The 16,611-nt window shown below is 40.7% G+C and overlaps 1 protein-coding gene across 2 annotated transcripts in view; it reads left to right on the top strand.

The window, feature by feature from the left end:
* Nucleotides 1-16,611, top strand: part of LOC126480904 (DDB1- and CUL4-associated factor 5) — a 127,132-nt gene that overhangs the window by 99,446 nt on the left and 11,075 nt on the right. For both annotated transcript variants that reach the window (XM_050104303.1, XM_050104301.1), the window contains exon 9: nucleotides 3,840-4,023. In XM_050104303.1, the coding sequence (XP_049960260.1) occupies nucleotides 3,840-4,023 (184 nt within the window). The remainder of the gene's footprint in view (nucleotides 1-3,839; nucleotides 4,024-16,611) is intronic.

The raw sequence follows: 16,611 nt of genomic DNA, 5'->3' as shown, positions 1-16,611 counted from the left end.
TCAGATTTTTGCTCCATGTGATCAAAAATTTGTTCGTGCATATGTTTCAAAAATTAACAAGATAAAGCACTTCCTGCAACAGTCAAAACTTCATTATTACTCAGTTAGTCCCCGATGAGCCTCCACTTGTAATTTCCCCCCTCCTTCCTAACGCAATAAGTAAAGTCTTTTCTGAAAATTCAGAGGAGTAAGATTAGAATAAACTTTTTAATTTATTTATCTTTTCTTGTAGAATTGGATCCATTTCTTCTTGTCTAGGCATCTGATTCTTGAAGCTGAAATTCTCACATTTTAGGCCCTCATGGTTGAATTCATCTAAATAATTTTGAAGATTGTTGTTGCAGAATTTTTGTTTTTACATTAATTTATTTTGTTGCATTTTAGTATAGCTCACAATCTTTTGAAATTTTCGTGTTAACAAAGCCAAATTTATATTGTTCACTCAAAATACAAAAATACATCCAATCACATCTGAGGCATGCTTCACTCTGCTGTAATAACAATATTCCAAACGGTTTACAGTGTTTCTTGACAACTGAATTTATATTAGTTTCAAATATTATTTCATAAATGAATTTAGAAATAAACATAATAAACAGTACTAGACTGTGCAATTATTAATAGAAATTTTAAGTGTGCCAAATAATTCATAATTTCAAATGTTTCTAAAAAAAATAATTCTAACTGTGCGTTCAGAACTAGTATCTATCAATTATAACATCCAAAATAATAATTTCTGGTCATAAATTTTGGCTTGAAATATAATGTATTGTGTATAAAATTATATGAAATTTTTCAGAAAAAAAAAACAGCTGAGATAGTATTGACCTGTCCAAAATTTGAAAAATATTACTGGTATCAACTACTACTATTAGGGAAAAGTAAAGCTAGAGGAGGGTGTCCCAATACAAACTGTGTGTAGTTAGGTCAGATATTGCATGAACATGTAGATGGAATGACGGTGGTTCCTCCATTCTCTATTTTCACCTGTAACAACAGATGAGCTTGTGAAAGGAAAAACTGATATGTTCATGGAGGCCTTGTAACAATCAGCATTAAATTCCACACTGCTGCTATCATTTTTTTTTATTAAATATGTGGGTGACCCATTCATCATTTGGGCCTATCAGGAAGTGGCAAGTTTCTTTGGTACCCCAACAGTTGACATAAAAATGTACACCTGCTGGAGACAGAAAATAATGGCAGAGTTCTTTTTCTGAATGTCTAAGTGTTTAGAACCACAAGAGGCAACCTAGTACATTAAGTCTTCTGGAAATCAAAACAATCATTCGGGTAATTGACGTTGATAACCTCAGTTGTGGGCAAAATGAGCTCCTGCCACATTTCCTGCCAAAATTTATGAGATGCATTGACGACAAAGTATGTAAGAAAAGCAAAATGCTGTATCTCAGAAATAATAATCTGATATTTCATAGTGGCACCAAGATTGCAATCTTTTGGGGTTCACAAGTAATTCCGTAGACGTTTCCACACTGCAGACATGTATAATGTAAGATATGAGTGTGATGACATTTATTTTGAGGGAATGGTGACCAGTAAGCACATGTGTATTGAAGCATGAACACTACACACTCCTGCAGAAACACAGGAAATCAGCATTAGCCAAACTTCACTCAGACCTTGATTGGCACAGAAAACCAAGGCTCGTATGGTTGCTAGGAACTCATGGGTGTAACAGCAGCAAAATAAATTGGGCTAGTGGTAAAGTGTGTTTACGAGACAGGTGTTCCACAATTCCTGAGTGTATTGAAATGAACAAGTGTTCAGAAGTAAAATGTCATGTGACAACACTGTGTTCATACAGGCCAACTCTGCCTCTGGGTGCAAGGTGGCAATTCAGAGTTTCCTGCCATCATTTGTCAGACAAATACAAGAAAATTGGGTCAAAATCAGCTTTTGTATTGTAGTTGTGTTTATTCTTATAAAATGCTGTGAACTTATGCCTAAAATAAAGTGGAAGCTTTCTTTGTTAAAAAAACCAGAGGATGTGAAAGCTGTTTAATTGCAGTGCGATTGCAAAGATGAATGATACAATATCAGCTAGACCAGTATTGAAAAGTAACTAAAATTGCTTAAATTCAACTACACCTTATACTGTGATGATGCCCATGTATTTGCTTGTATGTTTACAGTCATTTTAACAGCAATTTACAGTAGATTAATTAACAAGAGGACATGTTGCACTTATTTTTAAAAGAAGGCTGGAAGAAGAAGAAGAAGAAGAAGAAGAAGAAGAAGAAGTAGGAAAATTTCCCACAGAAAGCTGATGTGTTTTATTTGTTTTTGTAGAATAATTTTAAGATATTACTGAGTTGAAAACTAGTGACTTATCTGCAACCCATGTTGTTTCTGAAAATGCCAGTCATGTGAAACCCAAAAGATTTGCTACTCAAATTATTGTTAGGAGATCGATATAGTTAATCAGATACCTGGCAGTCATGTGGGAACACAGGATGTTTGATCCCTCAAGCACAGTACGTTTGGTCCCTCAAGCCTTCCAGTTCTGTATTGCATGGACATCTGCTTCAGAAAATGCTTAGAAAAGCAGAGAAACTGACTCTTGTGATGGGACTGAAGATGGTTTGACAAGCAGATCATGTCTCATGTCCTGGAGAAGGGGTCATACACAATCACAGTAGTGATATTTCATCTGCAAGGGAAGTTTGGTTGAGCTGTCCCTATTCACTTGGTATTAATGAATGAGTGATAGTTGCAGTCTTGGAGTCATAGATGATGCAGTAATCTATGTGAAATTATTAGCCATTAAACATTTTTCTCTTATCCATTTGGATCAGGATAAGATTTGAGTAAGCCGGCACCTAACTGTTAATAAGCCCCACTGAGTCAGTAATATCATGCAGATGTTGGAAGTAGCAGTTTTTGGGAATATGGAATGCATCTTTCTAAATTTGTGGAGAGAAGGTTTTGCATCATAAGCAAGCTATGTGTTATCTTTAGGGTTTTCTTAGAAATTATTTGTTCAACCTATACTGGAATAATTCTTCAGTGGGTGGAATCAATATCAGGTTCAATGTAAGGAACCTCATGTGACACCAACAAAAACAGGCTACATTGCATTAGACTTGTTTGACTTGTAGGAGAATATAAGAGAATTTCTGCAAACACCTTGTAAGTTCCAATGTGATCTTCAGTGCAAAATGAACTAATATTATTACCACTGTATCTGTTTCTTTCATAGAGACTGAAGTAGTAATAGTCATAATTGCACCTCCAACAGCGGCGTATAAGCTATCATTCTGCCACATAGCAAAAAACATTAGTATGTGATGAAATGAAAGATGTACTCTGCCACACAGACTTGACAGTGTTTTCAGAGTATGGACGGTGAGATGCTATGCGGTAGTGGAGCCGGTGCAGTAAGGTAATAGGGACAGTTATTGACTTTACACATTTGAATGGTTTTGATAAAACTACCTTTGTTTTATGTATGGGAGTCAGTCAGAATCTGTCAGGTTCTGTCATATTTTTCATTCTGTGGACTTGGTATGTTGGCACAAATGTTCTGTTTAAAACTCGAATGTGGAATTGACACTTTTTAAATTCATTAATGCATTTGTGGAAATCAGAAATTTGTGTTATTTTTGTGCACTGAGTATTATTTTGATACCATAGGCTACTAAGTAGGAATCAGTGGTGTAATACATAATTATGGGGAGCATTGTGCTTTACTCTTGTTTTATTCACACATTTGAATTTTAAATCATCATGTAGAGTAAGATACATTATTTAATACTAGTAGTAGTAGTTGTTGTTGTTGTTCAGTATTTATCCAAGAACTTGTATTCATTTACATGCAGTTTATGACTCACGACTACAGTCACCAGTCAACAAAAGAAGATCCACGGATGATGGCATTCTTTGACTCACTTGTGCAACGTGAAATTGAAGGATGGATCTCTGATGACATTCACAGTTCTGATGTCTCTACTACTGCCTATGCAGTTGCATCCTCTCAATCTGATTCTGAATCTGCATTTACAGGTATGAAATAAGTTTCTTATGAAATTATATTCACCACTGTATATATTTTGTGTTTGTTGCCAAGAAAAAGGCTTATGTAACCAGTCAAGAAAGGAAAAAAAGTTTGAAATGAAATTATGCGTCATGTTACTGAGAAATACTTACCTCAGAAGCGGAGAGGGGGACATTTGTTTCACTTGGAATCTGAGAGAACAGGAGTACCACATTTTGCTGAGCTTTTGTAGGGTGGCTTTGGAGCAAGGGAAGAAAGTCATTTGGTTGGATAAATCTTGTTTCACTCAGTTTCCAACTTCTGGCCCTGTTCACATTCCAAGATTTAAACATGCAGGGATTCAGTGATGGTTTGGGCAGCGATAACATGGTATTTCATAGGGCCCATGGTTACTCTGCAAAGCTGCATTACCATCAAGAACTATGTGGCCATTTTGGCTAGTTATATCCATTTCATTGTACAATGTTTATTCCCCCATGATGATGCTGTGCCCATGATAACAGGGACCCTGGTCACAGCTCGCATCATCCAGGACTGGTTTTGAAGGCAAGAGGATTAATTGGTAAATCTCCCCTGTTCACTATAGTCACCAAATCTCAATATTACTGAGCCTTTGTAATCTACTTTCGAGAGAAGGGTGCATGATTGCTATCCACATCCATCATCTGTGCCTGAAGTTTCCCACTATTTTGCAGGAAGAATGGTATAAGATTCCCCTGAAAACCATACAGGACCTGTAGTTACCTGTTCAGAGAATGTGATGTTTGCCTGCTTTATTTCTTTGTTGATTGTCCTCAGTGTCGACATACTGAGTCGCTACACTGGCTGAAAAATGGGGGGTGGAAAATCTACACTGACTACTTTAAATGATGTAGCTGACAGGTGCACATTTGTGTTTCACAGTTCTTTACTTTCGCTGTTCACAAGCCCCCCAATACACATGGTTAATACGGCCATTGGACTATTGTTTAACTTTCGATAAGTCTCATTAATGGGTTGCAGGCAAACATCCACATACTGCTGCAATAGTTTACTGTTGAATATTTGTGAGCATTAAAAAGCATAACCACATAGTTCACAGTTCTTTCAGAATAATCAGGTATGTATGGAACAGACACTATCATTGTTTTAATACCTGCCCTAATTGTGTTAAACTTATTTCACAGTTAAGTTGTTTCTCATCTGGAACTCGTCTGTGGACTGACTTGTCTCGGGATCAAAAACTGGGCCCTTATGTATCCTCACAATAATAGTCACTGAAACTATACATTTTTGATGTTTGATTTACAGAAATTACTATTAAAATGTCACTCATCAAATTAACTGAATACATCAAAATCTACCTTCTTTTTAACAGTTTCTTCTGCTACAAGAGTTAGGCCAAATTATTTGTTTAAATCATGAAATTAACAAATATCATTATGCAAACAATACTTTTGACAAAACTGTCAATTACTTTGGAATTAATTAAGGGCTGGCTTTACTAACATGTTTTCGAATAGAGCCAAATAGATCCTTTAAGAATATATTACAGTAGTTGTTCCTCCAAGTGTTTATAATTAGTACAGAATTTATATTTATTTATAGGTCAACAATAGAATTTTAAGTTACAAAACCATTACTCTATAATGAAAGGAATAGTCAAAATAAATCAGGAAATTAATTACATACATAAAAGTAAGCACAAAATTAGATCTGGTGGTGTATTCTGTAAGACTGAGGGCCAACCTTTCTCTTTCATGAAAATGCAGATTATATCCACATATGTTAATGGTATTTAGTCAGACATTAAAAAAATGAATTTTAAGGAGGCAGATGGCAAAACAAGAGGGGAAGTAAAAATATCCCAGCTTGCTCCATCACATCATCCCTTCATTGGATTGTCCAGATAGATATTGCAAATAACTAATTAGGCAATTCAATGACGACAAGTGACACCAGAAAGTGGTTTAAAATTCTGCACACAAAAGAATGTTATTGTTGTGGTCTTCAGTTCAGAGACTGGTTTGATGCAGCTTTCCATGCTACTCTATCCTATGCAAGCTTCTTCATCTCCAAATACCCACTGAAACCCACATCCTTCTGAATCTGCTTAGTGTATTCATCTTTTGGTCTCCTTCTATGATTTTTACCTTCCACGCTGCCCTCCAATACTAAATTGGTGATCCCTTGATGCCTCAGAACATGTCCTATCAACTGATCACTTCTTCTAGTCAAGTTGTGCCACAAATTTCTCTTCTCCTCAATTCTATTCAATACCTTCTCAGTAGTTATGTGATATACTAATCTAATCTTCAATATTCTTCTGTAGCACAACATTTTGAAAGCTTCTATTCTCTTCGTGTCTAAACTATTTACTGTCCATGTTGCATTTACATACGGGGCTACACTCCATACAAATACTTTCAGAAAAGACTTCTTGACACTTCAATCTATACTCGATGTTAACAAATTTCTCTTCTTCAAAAACGCTTTCAGTGCTATTGCCAGTCTACATTTCATATCTTCTCTACTTCGACCATCATCAGTTATTTTGCTCCCCAAATAGCAAAACTCCTTTACTACTTTAAGTGTCTCATTTCCTAATCTAATTCCCACAGCATCACCTGATTTAATTCGACTACATTCCATTATTCTCATTTTGCTTGTGTTGTTGATCATCTTATATCCTCCTTTTAAGACCCTGTCCATTCCGTTCAACTGATCTTCCAGGTCCTTTACTGTCTCTGGCAGAACTACAATGTTGTTGGCAAACTTCAAAGTTCTTATTTCTTCTCCATGGATTTTAATTCCCACTCCAAATTTTTCTTTTGTTTACTGTTTTGTTTGCTCAATGTACAGATTGAACAACATTGGTGATACGCTACAACCCTGTCTCACTCCCTCCCAACCACTGCTTCTCTTTCATACCCCTCGACCCATATAACTGCCATCTGGTTTCTGTACAAATTGTAAATAGCCTTTTGCTCCCTGTATTTGACCCCTGCCACCTTCAGAATTTGAAACAGAGTATTCCAGTCAACATTGTCAAAAGTTTTCTCTAAGTCTACAAATACTAGAAATGTAGGTCTGCCATTCCTTAATCTGTCTTCTAAGATAAGTCATCAGGTCAGTATTGCCTCATGTGTTCCACCATTTCTACGGAATCCAAACTGATCTTCCATGATCTTCCATTCGTCTGTAAAGAATGTGTGTTAATATTTTGCAGCCATGACTTTAAACTAATGGTTCAGTAATTTTAACACATGTCAACGCCTGCATTCTTTGGGATTGGAATTATTATATTCTTCTTGAAGTCTGAAGGTATTTCGCCTGTCTCATACATAGTGCTCAGTAGGTGGAAGAGTTTTGTCATGGCTGGCTGCTATCAGTAGCTGTAACGGAATGTTGTCTACCCCAGGGCCTTGTTTCAACTTAGGTTTTCCAGTGCTTTGTCAAATTCTTCACACAGTATCGTATCTCCCTACGTCCTCTTCCATTTCCGTAATATTGCCCCGGAGTACATCGCCCTTGTACAGACCCTCTATATACTCCTTCCACCGTTCTGCTTTCCCTTCTTTGCTTAGAACTGGTTTTCCATCTGAGCTTTTGATATTCATACAGGTGAATCTCTTTTCTCCAAAGGTCTCTTTAATTGTCCTGTAGGCAGTATCTATCTTACCCCTAGTGATATATGCCTGTACATCCATACACTTGTCATCTAGCAATTCCTGCTTAGACATTTTTCACTTCCTGTTGCTCTCATTTTTTGGGTGCTTGTACTCCTTTTTGCCTGTTTTATTTACTGTATTTTTTTTTTGTTTTCTCCTTTCATAAATTAAATTCAATATCTCTTCTGCTACCCAAGGATTTCTACTAGCCCTCATCTTTTTATGTACTTGTACCTCCGCTGTCTTCACTATTTCATCTCTCAAAGCTACCCATTCTTTTTCTACTGCATTTCTTTCCCCTGTATTTATCAATTGTTCCCTAATGCTCTCTCTGAAACTCTCTACAACAGTATCTGAATAATTTCTTTTATCTCATCGTACATTTCGTCAATCTCTTCACCATCTGCAGAGCTAGTCAGCATACAAACTTGTAGTACTGTGGTAGGCGTGGGCTTCGTGCCTGTCTTGGCTATAATAATGTGTTCACTATGCTGTTTGTAGTAGCTTACCCACGTTCCTATTTTTTTATTCATTATTAAACCTACTCCTGCATTACCCTTATTTGATTTTGTATTTATAACCCTGTATTCACCTGACCAGAAGTCTTGTTCCTCCTGCCACCAAACTTCACTAATTCCCACTGTATCTAACTTTAATCTATCCATTTCCCTTTTTAAATTTGCTAACCTACCTGCCCAATTAAGGGATCTGACATTCCATGCTTTGATCCGTAGAATGCCAGTGTTCTTTCTATCGATAATGACGTCGTCCTGAGTAGTCTCCGCCCAGATATTCAAATGGGGGACTATTTTACCTTCGGAATATTTTACCCAAGAGGACGCCATCATCATTTAACCATACAGTAAAGCTGCATGCCCTCAGGAAAAATTACGGCTGTAGTTTCCCCTTGCTTTCAGCCGTTCGCAGTACCAGCACAGCAAGTCCGTTTTGGTTGATGTTACAATGCCAGATCAGCCAATCATCCAGACCGTTGACCCTACAACTGCTGAAAAGGCTGCTGCCCCTCTTCAGCAACCACACATTTGTCTGACCTTTCAATAGCTATCCCTCCATTGTAGTTGCACCTGTATTGCAGAATTGCACAAAATAATATTATTGTCGTAGGAGACTATCTGAGTTGCTGTCTTAGATTGTTTGCAGATGATGCTGTTATTTACCGCCTTATAAAGTCATTATATGTTCAAAATGACTTGCAAAATGATTTAGATAAGATTCTGTATGGTGCGAAAAGTGGCAACTGACCCTGAAGAAAGAAAAGTGTGAAGTTATTCAGATGAGTACTAAAAGAAATCAGATAAATTTCGATTATGCGATAAGTCACACAAATCTGAAGGCTGTAAATTCAGCTAAATACGTAGGGATTACAATTACAAATAACCTAAATTGGAACGAACACACAGATAATATTGTGGGTATAACAAACCAAAGACTGCGATTCATTGGCAGAAAACTTAGAACGTGCAACAGGTCTACTAGAGAGACTGCTTACACCAAGCTTCTCCACCCTATTCTGGAGTATCTCTGTGCAGTGTGGGATATGCATCAGGTGGGACTGACAGATGACATAGAAAAAGTACAAAGAAGGGTAGCTTGTTTTGTATTATCATGGAATAGGGGTGATAGTGTCAGACATGATATGTGAATTGGAGTGGCAATCATTAAAACAAAGACGTTTTTCATTGTGACGGATCTTCTCATGAAATTTCAATCACCAGTTTTCTCCTCCGATTGTGAAAACATTCTGTTGGCACCCACCTACATAGGGAGAAATGATCATCATGATAAAATAAGAGAAATCAGGGCTCTCACAGAAAAATTTTTGTGCTCGTTTTCCCCGTGTGCCGTTCAAGAGTGAAATGGTAGAGAGACAGCTTGAAGGTGGTTCATTGAACGCTCCGCCAGACACTTTATTGTGAATAGCAGAGTAATCACATAGATGTAGATGTAGGTGCCTGAATAAATGAGTATATGGACAAGATAAAGAATCTGCACCAAAGCACACTTGTGATCCTTGAACAAAGCCAGTGTTTTCATGAGTGGAGCATTGAACAAACACCAAAACCTAAGCCAGAATGCCCAAGTCTAAAAAAGCAGGACTGAATAGCAACTAGCAGTATTATGAAAAGGATAGTTGTTCCTCAACATATAGTGGAAATGCTGAGTCACAGATAGGCCCAACAAAAAGACGTGTCCCGTACATCCTTCTGTCACCACCCATTCCAGTCCAGTCTCAAGCATCACCTATCCCATCAAAGGCAGGGCTACCTGTGAAACCAGTCTACAAGCTAAGCTGCAACTACCATGCTGCATTCTTCATGGGCATGGCACCTAACAAGCTGCTTCTACATGAATGGCTACTGGCAAACTGTGGCCAAGAAATAGCTGGACCTGTTGCCGAGCACCCCCTCCACACAATGTTCTTCATTTCAGTGGCTGCTTTCCACAGTCTGTGCCAGGATCCTTCCCACCAACATCAGCTTTTCTGAATTGCATGGGTGGGAACTCTCTCTGTAATATATCCTGTGTTCCCATAACCCTTCTGGCCTCAACCTTTGTTAATCTCTCTCCTTACCCTATAGCCCCTTCCCTGTTCTCATTCCACCACTACACTGTCTTCTATTCCTATTCCACCAATGCACACACAGTCTTTCTACCTCTCTCTTTCTACCTCTCCCTTTCGGGGTGGCGCAGTGGTTAGACACTGGACTCGCATTCGGGAGGACGACGGTTCAATCCCGCGTCCGGCCATCCTGATTTAGGTTTTCCGTGATTTCCCTAAATCGCTCCAGGCAAATGCCGGGATGGTTCCTCTGAAAGGGCACGGCCGACTTCCTTCCCCATCCTTCCCTACTCCGATGAGACCGATGACCACGCTGTCTGGTCTCCTTCCCCAAACCAACCAACCAACCAACCTCTCCCTTTTTCTGCTACCCCCCCCCCCCCCCCCCCACCCCTCCGCCTTCCTTCTAACCTCCTGACTGCAACTAGCTGCCCTACCCTCTCTCCACCTCGTCCCTGTATGCTCCCACAAGCTGCACTTTACTATCCCACACCCCTGTGTGTGTGTGTGTGTTTTTTTTTCTTCTTCTTCTTCTATCTCCAACAAAGGCCTTGTTGCCTGAAAGCTCATTTTCTGACAATCTTTATGTTTGCCTATCTGTGACTCATCATCTCTGTCCTATATTGTAACAACTATTCTGTTCATAATATTATTACATTCTATACTGGATTTTCCAGTGTTGAATAGCAACTAGGCATCATACAACTAAACGCATGAGGCATAAGATACTAGATTGATTGGTGGTGGATCACTTACCCCATGGCCATTAGTGAGTCACATCATGTGACTGTAGGCACACCCCTGGTGGCGTTTGACTAAATTTAACTGTAGTGGCACTGCTCCATTATTGCTAATGTCCTCTGGTGGGTATATTAAATCCCTCCTCCCTGAAATTGCTATGTATGATCAAAAGTTACCCTGATGGTTTCTGTGATGGTGGAGGTGGGTGACGGGAGGGATATCGCCTGCTGCCAGTGGATTGAGGACCATCGGCATGGTGTCAACCTCAACAGGAAGCTCATTTGAGGGCTATGGTAGCGGAGGAGGCAAGAGTGCATCTGCTGCTTGATCCAGTGCCATGGGGCAAGGTGCAGTTTGGGTGGAAGGAGCATTCCATCACCTTATGTTCCCAAATTGTGATCCCATCACATGTCTCTGAGCAAGCAGGGGTATCAGGATGGAGGTTGACCATGGCACAGGATATGTGGGAGAGGGCAAGAGGCCTGGTTTCAGGTGACCCTTGTGTCTGTTCTGCAGGGTGGAGGAGGAGTTAAGTACAGGGGCACTGATTGAAACTGTGGTGGTGGCCAGAGCTGGTTGCAATGGCAAGCAGACGAAGTCCCCCATCTTCCATGTTGAACAACTGATGACTTCTGTGGCTGGTGACAATGCCAATGGCCCACTCTAGATGCTGGCCAAACATGAAGTCCAAGCACCAGCACTCTGTATGTAGGAGGGAAACAGTGCATGGGATGCAGGAGATCTAACAGGGTGTGATGCCTGTGGCCATACAGAAGTTTGGCTGGAGTAACGTCATTGTTGGGGATGGACCAATATCTCACAAGGCAGTTGTGCAATGCTTCCTCAGTCGATGATGTTTGTAAGGCCTTCTGCATCTGTATTTCGAATATACAGATTCAGCTGTTCAGCCTCCTTGTTGGAGGCAGGATGAAAAGGCATGGTGGTTTGATGGTCGACACTGTTTAGGCAACAGAAGGTTTCAAACTGAGTTGACGTAAATTGAGGCCCATTGTCAGATACTATGGTGCAAGTTGCGCTCTCAATGGTGAAAATCCTGTCAAGGGCATGAAATGTGCCAAGGATGGTAGTGGACATGTGAGAAATTTGAAAGGGCATCCATAACCAACAGCCACATAGATCCCTGAAATGAACCAGCAAAATTGAAGTGAACCCTTCCCATGGGTGGTCAAGGCAGAGCCACGACAAAAAACTTTAGACTGCGGACTCCTAATTGGAGGAGCAGGCATTGCAGAAGCAGCATGTGTGTTCATTGTAAGCTTGATGCTGGGAAAGTAGATGTGCTGCCGGGCCAATGCCTTCATGTGCCTTATCCTCTTATGGGATGGATGAAAGGGCTGGACAATGCAGGACCAGAATGGAGCCAGATTGACAAGCCATCAGTCAGAGTTTTCCATGAGCAACGTCTAGACACACCAAGAGGTATTGAGCTGGTGATGTAGTGTGAATTATTTTTGACGAACCGGGTCAGCTTGGCAGGACACAATCTCCGGTTAACCCTTTTGGACTGCTGACAAAACTTTTTACATGTTGGGGTTGTGGGATGACTTTGCAGTGATCTCGTGTGCCAGTGGGTATGTGTCCAAAGCTATTTGCTGCTGTTAAAATGCAAAACAAACAGTTTCATGGCAGTTGAGTTCCTCAGTGGGGCCAGGAGGGAGATGGGACAAGGCATCTGCGTTAGCATATTGGGTGGTGGGGTGAAGATGGACGTCATTATGATACCCATTTGAAAACAATGCCCAGCACTGCAGATGCTGTTCTGTCATATGTAAGAGCTCAAATCAATGCCCAAATGAGGAAACCAATAGGTTGTGGGCACTCAGTGGGTGAAATTTGCTGCTTTACAAATACTCACAAAACTTTTTAACACTCTTTCTCAATTTGGAAGTAGTTGAGTTGCTGAATGTGAAGGCAATAGGACCTCTATACCATCTCACAACTTAAGCCAAAACCACTGAAATACTGTCCTGATTTGCGTCTGTTGCTGGTATTATTGGGCAAATGTGAATGCCATTAGTAAAAGCATGCTGAGCTTCCAAAGCTACCTTGAAGGATTTAGAAATTTCAACCATTTCACCAAGACTAGGATCATACTTGACCAAAACTTTAGCACTGACCTCCCTGTCAGGGCCAGGCATGAATCACATCCTGAATCAACAATTCCACAAATGAAACTCCACAGTTCTGGCACAGAAAACGGCAATTGTGTATGAAATGCTGCAAATTGGCCCAAGTGGCATATGATTGTGCACTTTGTTTATGACATTGATTAAACTGAAACCTAGCAGCAACATGGCACATCTGCTGAGCATAGTATTCAGTTCACAGGGCACAAAGATAACTTAGACAGTTCACTAGGTTCCAAGGGTGCCTGCAATTTCTGCACCACTTTGTACAAATGATTGCTAGAAGATAAAGAGTGAATCACATTTCTGCTTACTGGAAATATTGAATGCACAATAAAGCAGGTCAAAATGTTGGAGATAGATGTCCCAGCTCTCAGAAATCTCATCAAAGGAAGCAAATGTCAGTGGTAGTACATGTGCCACCTCTGACTGACATGGGTGCTGTTGTTGCTGGGACATGGGCTACGGGAGAGCAGACTACTGTTTGTGCTGAGCTGCAAACTGTTGCTGTTGGAATGACAGCTGTTGCAGCCACAGTTCCATAAATTTGGGGTCCATAACACAGGAACCGAAGATGAAGACAACACCATAAAATGATGGGATAAGACGTAAAGAATCTACACCTGATACACACTCATGATCTGTGAACAAAACCAGTATTGTTGTGAGCAGAGCACTGGACAAAAACAAAAAATGTAAGTCAGAATGTTTAAACCTAAAGCATGGTTGAACACCGAATAGCAACTAGGCATGACAGAACTGAGCGCCTGCAGTATATGATACTAGTCTGAGCTGTGGGTGCCCGCTTACCCTGTGACACTCAGTGGGTCAGACCATGAGACTCTGTGGCTGCATCTCAGTGGTGCATGACTAAGTATAACTGTAGTGCCTCTGCTCCATTATCACTAACATGTGGTGGCAGGTATAGTAGAAAACAGAACACACATTTGTACAAAAAATGAAGTATCAAATTGAAAGTGGCCTATAGTTTATTTACTTCTCATACACACTGCACACTGATTAAATGTTGTCAAGCAATGATTCAAGACAACATTTAATTTTTGTGAATGTAGAATTTTGTTTTGTGGTAACTTCTCCTCAATGACTATCATGCAGAAACGGATAGAAAAAAATTAAAAATAAGTAGAGACAAGGAAAGCCAGACTTTTGGCATTAAACGAGGAGCATCAGCCTCCTCCTCTTCAATTCCACTGACAAAATTTTGCAAGAAAATTGTTCCCTAGGTATTGCCACCATACTATCTAGACCCAAATCCTATAAAACTGGTCTACAGGGTGTGGTAGATAAGTAATGAGACTCAGTCTAGAAAAACAAATTTATTGATCCAATTTGTACAAAACATTAATATTCTTCAAAGTACTCGCCTTGGGCGTCGACACAACGTTGCCAGCGCGTTTTCCAAGCTTCATAGGCCCCACTGTAGCCCGTTTGAGTTATCCCAGTTAGTGCCTTCGTGACAGCACGTTGGATGTTCGGAATATCGTCGAAACGATGACCCTTCAGGCATCTTTTGACCTTCGGAAATAGGAAGAAATCAGGAGGACTCAAGTCAGGGCTGTATGGTGGCTGTGGCAAAACTTCAACTCCAATTCGGGTCAAGTAGGAAGTCACGAGGAACCCTGTGTGCGCCGGAGCGTTGTCGTGTGGAGACGCCAGCGTTGAGCAAGGTCCTGTCGCTTCCGTTTGACGGCTCTGTGCAATCGCTGAAGGACTTCTTTGTAGAATTCGGCATTGACAGTCTTCCCCTGAGGGACAAACTCTTTGTGAATTAACCCCCGCTTGTCGAAAAGCACAATCAGCATTGTCTTGATGCGGGACTTTGACATTCTTGCTTTCTTCGGCCGCGGGGATGCCGGTGTGTGCCACTCCGAGCTCTGGGCTTTCGTCTCCGGGTCGTACTGGAATGTCCACGATTCGTCGCCTGTTGTTACGTTGTCTAAAAAGTGTGGATTATTTCCCAAATCATTCAACATCTCACGGCAAACGTCCACTCGTTGTTGCTTTTGTTCGGCGGTGAGCACTCAGGGAACCAATTTTGCGCAAACTTTCCTCATCATCAAATCTTGCGTAACAATTTGGTGAACCGTAAATGTATTCACGGAGACCTCATCGGCGATCATTTTGAGACTTAAACGACGGTCGGAGTCCAGGAGTTCTTTCACTTTGGCCACCGTTTCATCCACACGACTCGTTGAAGGGCGTCCAGATCGTTCCATGTCTTCAACGGATTCCCTCCAATTTTTAAATTCATTAAACCACCGGAACACTTGAGCTCTTGATAGGGAGTCTTCTTTGTAGGCCTCTGTAATCATAGCAAAAGTTTCCGAAGCAGTTTTGCCCAAGCGAAAGCAAAATTTGATTGCATACCGCTGTTCTATCGAGCGATCCATCTTCAGCGTTTTCACAAGTGTCACGGGCACACAAACAACGTAATACGCGAAGCTCGACCCTCACTGCACCAGAGCTCCGACGTGACTGCGAACCGGTTCTATTGTTAGCTCAGATCCCCCACCACGTGACGTACAGGTGGAGACCGCCCTGCGAGCGACTGGGGCGCCGCGCGGCGGCCAGTCTCGTTACTTATCTACTACACCCTGTAGATTCTGGCAAAGAATAAGACCCGTAGTTACAATATGCCAGGTAGCCTGAAACCTGTAACCTGAAACAATAATGGCTGACTCTAACCTGAAACAATAAAGACTGATACTTCTGTTGTCTCAAACAAGTGTCAACTTGCCTGCTGCAAGCCTTTTCATGTAGTGCTACTTCGGTGTCTTAATTGGGAAACAAAAGATCTACATCTACATACATACTCCGCAATCCACCATACAGTGCGTGGCGGAGGGTACCTTGTACCACAACTAGCATCTTCTCTCCCTGTTCCACTACCAAACAGAGCGAAGGAAAAATGACTGCTTATATGCCTCTGTACGAGCCCTAATTTCTCTTATCTTTTCTTTGTGGTCTTTCCCCGAAATGTAAGTGGGCGGCAGTAAAATTGTGCTGCAGTCAGTCTCAAATGTGGTTCTCTAAATTTCCTCAGTAGTGATTCACGAAAAGAACATCTCCTTTCCTCTAGAGACTCCCACCCGAGTTCCTGAAGCATTTCCGTAACACTCGCGTGATGATCAAACCTACCAGTAACAAATCTAGCAACTCGCCTCTGAATTGCTTCTATGTCCTCCCTCAATCCGACCTGATAGGATTCCCAAACGCTCGAGCAGTACTCAAGAATAGGTTGTATTAGTGTTTTATAAGCGGTCTCCTTTACAGATGAACCACATCATTCCCAAAATTCTATGAATGAACTGAAGACGACTATCCGCCTTCCCCACAACTGCCATTACATGCTTGTCCCATTTCATATCGCTCTGCAATGTTACACCCAAATATTTAATCGAAGTGACTGTGTCAAGCGCTACACTACTAATGGAGTATTCAAACATTACATGATTC

Source organism: Schistocerca serialis, chromosome 5 (genome assembly GCF_023864345.2).
Source record: "Schistocerca serialis cubense isolate TAMUIC-IGC-003099 chromosome 5, iqSchSeri2.2, whole genome shotgun sequence".
NCBI lineage: Eukaryota > Metazoa > Arthropoda > Insecta > Orthoptera > Acrididae > Schistocerca > Schistocerca serialis.
This window is presented reverse-complemented; position numbering and strand designations above follow the sequence as displayed.